The sequence below is a fragment of the Lupinus angustifolius genome, chromosome LG17, assembly GCF_001865875.1.
Source record: "Lupinus angustifolius cultivar Tanjil chromosome LG17, LupAngTanjil_v1.0, whole genome shotgun sequence".
Taxonomy (NCBI): domain Eukaryota; kingdom Viridiplantae; phylum Streptophyta; class Magnoliopsida; order Fabales; family Fabaceae; genus Lupinus; species Lupinus angustifolius.
Window position 1 is genome coordinate 13,832,771 of NC_032025.1, and position 5,535 is coordinate 13,838,305.

General features: G+C 30.2%; 1 protein-coding gene across 2 annotated transcripts; it reads left to right on the forward strand.

Moving 5' to 3' along the window:
- On the forward strand, positions 1,888–3,573 carry LOC109330521 (probable BOI-related E3 ubiquitin-protein ligase 2). 2 transcript variants are annotated; one of them, XM_019564737.1, is made up of 5 exons: positions 1,891–2,022; positions 2,065–2,197; positions 2,323–2,426; positions 2,516–2,844; positions 2,954–3,573. In XM_019564737.1, the coding sequence occupies exons 2-5, from the start codon at positions 2,151–2,153 to the stop codon at positions 3,506–3,508; spliced, it is 1,035 nt and encodes a 344-aa protein (XP_019420282.1). In that variant the 5' UTR covers positions 1,891–2,022; positions 2,065–2,150; the 3' UTR covers positions 3,509–3,573. The 2 variants fall into 2 exon arrangements, with proteins under 2 accessions (XP_019420281.1, XP_019420282.1); XM_019564736.1 differs by having other exon boundaries at positions 1,888–2,197.

The following is a 5,535-nucleotide window of genomic DNA, read 5'->3' on the forward strand; positions in this document are numbered from 1 at the left end:
ATTTATAAAAAATAAATTGTAAAATATAATTTATACAGTAATGAGAAGATGGGAAAGGAATAAGGAGTTGGCCGACCCTCTTATTGTTGTTGGGACTTAAGCATAGACAAATTATGTGATACCATTCCAAACACTCTCTTTCACATTTTCCTCTCTTTGCTTTCCCTTTCTCCTTTTTTTTAGTGCCTTCCTCTCTTTCTTTGTCACTTTCTTCTATTAATTAAAGTTAGAAAAATCCTTCTTGATCAAGTTACGATATTATCGAAACTTTTTCTTTCCATGCCTTACCATCATTTGTCAAATATAATAATCAAACAAATTAATTTATTCGTTTCCTGAAGGCATTAAGTTTAATATTTATCCATTTACATTAAATAATTCTGTAACAAAAAAGTCAATAATTTACAACAATTTTATAACAAAAAATATATATTATCATTATTTAAAAATAAATAATATTTTTTTTATATAATAAAGTCACTAATAATTAATAAATAAATGATACATGGACAATACATAAACTCTTATAATATATCTGCAAAAGTTATTTTCTCAAACTGTATAATTATGATACAACGTATTAGCAAATTAAATATAAATTTATCAACATATAGAATGACAATTTTGATTGGTTAGAACTAAAATAGTCAATTTTGTTATAAATATATGCCATGTTTGAAAGTTTCTTATCACTACCGTTCATACTTTGAGGTTAAATTTTGCTAGGTTAGTTTTAGGTCATTTGAAATAGTCCTACGTGAAAACCTTTTAATTAGCAAATACCTTTCCGAGGAGGAAATTAGCTAAGAATAAAGAGAACTGGTTTATTGGTAGACATCTTATGTCCTACAAAATGATATTATTTCATGTATTATTCTTTATAATTAGTCAGAAAAATATTTAATTATTAAAATTTTAATTTAAATATATTTTTTTAATCAATAATAAATAGTGACATAAGGATCGATAAAATGTGCTTCTCTTAATTCTATCGTGCAGATCGCAAATTCTTTAAGCTCTTCAACTTTCATAAGATAAGAATTACAATGAAGAAACATATCTGTTTAGAGTTTGAACATTCAAGATCTAGTAAAAATAAAACTTAGATTTAAAGATAGTTAAATATAACATTAAAGGATGGGGTATAAAAGTAATGTTATCTTAATTGAGTTAATAAAATTGTAACCAGTTACAAATTAATCATAATATGACGTTTTACAAAGCCCCGTTTATTCATAAAAATAATAGTGCTAGACTAGGTGCGTTTTATAAGAACTCTGAATTAATTCAGTAAACACTAAACAGTATATTTGGAAGTTAATTAAAAGAAATCATATTTAGTGAATTATAACATATTATTTATGCCCTTCAAGCTATCTATCATGAGGTTAATGAAGACTAAAAAGTATTACTGCTAATTATATAAACGATATAATATATAAACCAAACATGTTTATGTAGGCCAATGACAAAGGCTATGATAATTTAGTGATTAAATACGATCCTACAAATAGTGCTGTATTATTCCATGTGGGGGTGGGAGTGCCCCAATGTCTGAGTAACTTCTGGTACATACATCTATATTTTCCAAAATTTCGAATAAGTTTTGAAACTTCAATTTTATGAATAATGCATGTGAGTATGTACCAGAAATAATAATTTTCATTGGGTTTAGAAAATTGTGAAGGAAAAAGAGGATGTGGAGAAAACTAAGGTAGGTACGTAGCGAGAGAAAAAGAGGATGTGGAGACAACTCTTAATGAAAAGATAACATATCTAATATGACTCACAAAATAACCTCCTTATTATTATTGTTATTATTATCAATATATGGGGTACATTTTTTTCTTTGTAGGAAAGTATAAATTTAAATAACAATGGTGTGAGAAAGGATAACAAACACAAGACTAGTTCTAAAGAAAGGCCACTCCTCCACCCGAAGAAGAAGAGAAGCAAAAGAGAAAGGGAAAGAGATCGAGCAGAATAAGGTGTCTCTCTTGGACTTATTCCCTTCATTACCATCTATATCTTCCGCACCCTTCTCTATTACTCTCTCCCATCCATCTATCTATTCTCTTTCTCTCTACAACATCAACAAAAATAGCAACAAGAAAAGTGCTGCAATAAACAAAATAGACACAGTTTTTTACATGGCTGTTCAAGCTCAATATCCATCCAACCTCCTTTTTCTAAACAGGTTTATTAATTTACATTCTCTTAACTTCTTCTTTACATCACCATACATATATTTTATTGTTACCTCAATTCTGAATTACTAGTAACTCCTCTATATATGGATCTTCTTTTATTTCTAATAAGCAGAAATGGTGAAGAAGGAAATGATTACTCATCATTACAACAACCACAATCAAAAGGAGGAATCCTAAATCAATCTCATAGTCTACACAACAAGGGAAATATGAATGGTAAATTCTTTCATATTTTTACTATAATCTCCTTCTATGCATATATATCAATGATATAAGAAGCTAATTATTTTATGTTTCTTTGGCAGGTGGTGATAATTCTAATTCTGTCAAGAGAGGAAGAGAAGCTATTATAGCTAACACAACCCCTAATAATATTATGAATCCATTGTTCTCTATGCAATCACATCCTCCACAACTTATTGATCTTTCTCAACTACATAATCAACACCAAAATGTGGTATCTACAGGCCTTGGCTTATCCTTTGATCAACAACAACAACAAAGATTACAACTTCAACAACAACAACAACTACATGGGTGTCACTCTTCCTCGTACTTATCTTTATTGCCAGAAGGGTTTTCTACACATATGAAACGACAAAGAGATGAAATTGATCAATTCCTTCATGCCCAGGTACAAAGTTTCTTCTTTTTTTCTGTTTCTGATTGAAAAACTTTGTTTAGTGAGAAGGGTCGTGAAAATGGAATGATGGGTAATTCGGTATTGTGTGGAATTTTATTAGGGAGATGAATTACAGCGTACATTGGCGGAGAAGCGCCAGAAGCATTGCCGGGCTCTGTCCCGTGCGGCAGCGGAGGTGGTGGCGCGTCTTTTGAGAGAGAAAGAAGCGGAGATGGAGAAAGCCACGCGCCAAAACGCGGAGTTAGAGGCCCATGCTGCCCAGTTGAGCGCGGAGGCGCAGGTGTGGCAGGCCAAGGCGAGGGCGCAGGAGGCGGCGGCGGCATCGTTACAAGCGCAGTTGCAGCAGACCATGATGGCATTCGGAGCCGGCGGGTGTCACGGTGGCGATGATGGCGGCCCAGGGCTGTCATGCGCCATTGATGAGGGCCAGGCGGAAGATGCTGAGTCGGGTTATATTGATCCAGACAGAGTGGAAGTCATTGCACCAGTGGCGGCGGCGCGTGCAAAATGTCGTGGATGTGGGAAGCGCGTGGCATCGGTGGTGGTGTTGCCGTGTCGGCACTTGTGCATGTGTGCAGAATGTGATACGCATTTTAAAGCGTGTCCAGTTTGCCTTATTCTAAAAAATTCAACCATTGAAGTGTTTATCTCTTAAGGGTACCCCACAAGCAATTACTGTTGCATTGCCCTCTAAATAAGGCACAAACAAAAAAAAAAAGAGAAATAAAAACATAAGATTCGATAAAAATTAATTTGACATAAATAAAATTACAATTTTGTTTCTCTTTTTTGAATTTATTGATGGGCATGAAGTTTGGTTTGAGTATGACAAATCTGACCCTCTTGGAATTGAGATTACCTTCAGTAATTTATTTTTTTATTTAAAAAATAAACCTTTAGACTTGGTTATTTATCTTTTTTTACTTTGAAGTTCTATTGAAATTATATATTACATTATATTCTTTCATTTTATGAATGCTAATGTCATAGTGATATTTTAATTTTATAAATGTGAATGCCAAAGGTTATCTATGTTTAGATAGAAAAATGTAGAGGTTTGCTACTTTCGCATGCTCTTGAGTTAGAATGCTTCTTTTATTAGCTATGCTTGTTTCTGACGACAACTAAAGTTCTGTTTTGATTTGAGGGATAGTATGTATGGTGGTAACATTTTTTAACTTAGGACCTAATTTTATATATTATTATTGTATTATTCATTACTTATATTTAATCATTATTAATAGTGTATGAATTTTAATGATATAAATGAATGGTTGATAATATATTGACTATGTATAGATATTACGTTTCTACTACCAAGTTCCAGAGTTCATAACATATTAGGCAATGAATTAAGAATGTAATATCTAGACATGGATATCCTTATTTGAATTATTTTTATTTAAGAGTCAATAATATTAAAATGAATGATGATAATATATTGATAGTATAGAAAATAATATGATGTAAGAGTATATATCTTTTTTCTAGTGAATTAAATATAAAATGTTTGATTATGTGGCAATGACAGAGAAAATATCCTAAAGTAAATACTTAAAAAAGTAGTATATTGTATTTCTATAAGCAAACAAAGTCTTTAATCTTGCTTTAATCTAATAAAATAAATTGTAATTTTTGCACCACTTTCTCGATAAAAACTAGGCGACCTATATTTTTTAGTGCAACCTTTTGCTACACTGATTTATGGTGCAAATGTATTTAGGTTGTTTAAAATTAACAACAAAAATTGTATTTACAAGATAAAAACAAGTAAAAGTGATATTCATAAATAGGATATCTTCCATATCCCTTTCAAACAAGAGTTGTCACAGTTGTGATATGATTTATCTCCATACAAAACCAAAAAAGTATGATGATTTTTCAGATATAACTGTTAGATTGAAAGGCTCTAGATTACATTAAATATCATTTTTATACATTTATTAAATTCATTATTTTGAAATACTAGATGTACTTGTACAATAATTGTGCCATACCATGACGTTTTTTATTTGACATGAACCAAAATAAATTAGGAAAAGTTTAATCCACGGAGGAATTAGGGGAAGGAGGATGAGAACTTTAAATAGATTTTTTTATTTTTAGGAAATGTGGATAAAATTAGTCTAAACTTTATGTCTTTTATAATTAAACATCAAGAATTATTTTACATTCATAAATACCCTTTAAACCTTATCAATTGTTGAAGTTGGACATTATACAAATATATTATTAAATTATTAACAAGCCAACAACAAAATTGATGGAATCACACTCAATTCAGTAGTAATGTAACAATGTAAGCCAATATTGATATCTGAAAAAACCACTATAAATTTCATAATTAAAATTAGTTAATGTAATAATATATATATATATATATCATAATAATCTAATAGTACATGTTAAAACAAGATACACTAGTTGAAATTTTTCATTGTTAATAGGAGAGGAATCCACTTATTTCAATAGTAAGTTTTTTTAAATTTACTCCTAATTCTAGCCATCAATTCTAGTGAAATCCAATGATTTGAATTAGTGTAGATCTAAATCATTAGATGTTCATAGAATTGATAGAGAGTAAGTTTAAAAAATTACTCTTAGAATAAGTATATCCCCACTCTTGTTAATAATTTAATATTATTTTCGTACTAATTTCATTAACATTTAATTGATAATTAT

Coding starts and splice junctions, on each gene's coding strand:
- LOC109330521 (XM_019564736.1), top strand. CDS start 2,151: ATGGCTGTTCAAGCTCAATATCCATCCAACCTCCTTTTTCTAAACAG. Junction 2,198..2,322: donor AACCTCCTTTTTCTAAACAG/GTTTATTAATTT, acceptor TCTAATAAGCAG/AAATGGTGAAGAAGGAAATG. Junction 2,845..2,953: donor ATCAATTCCTTCATGCCCAG/GTACAAAGTTTC, acceptor GAATTTTATTAG/GGAGATGAATTACAGCGTAC.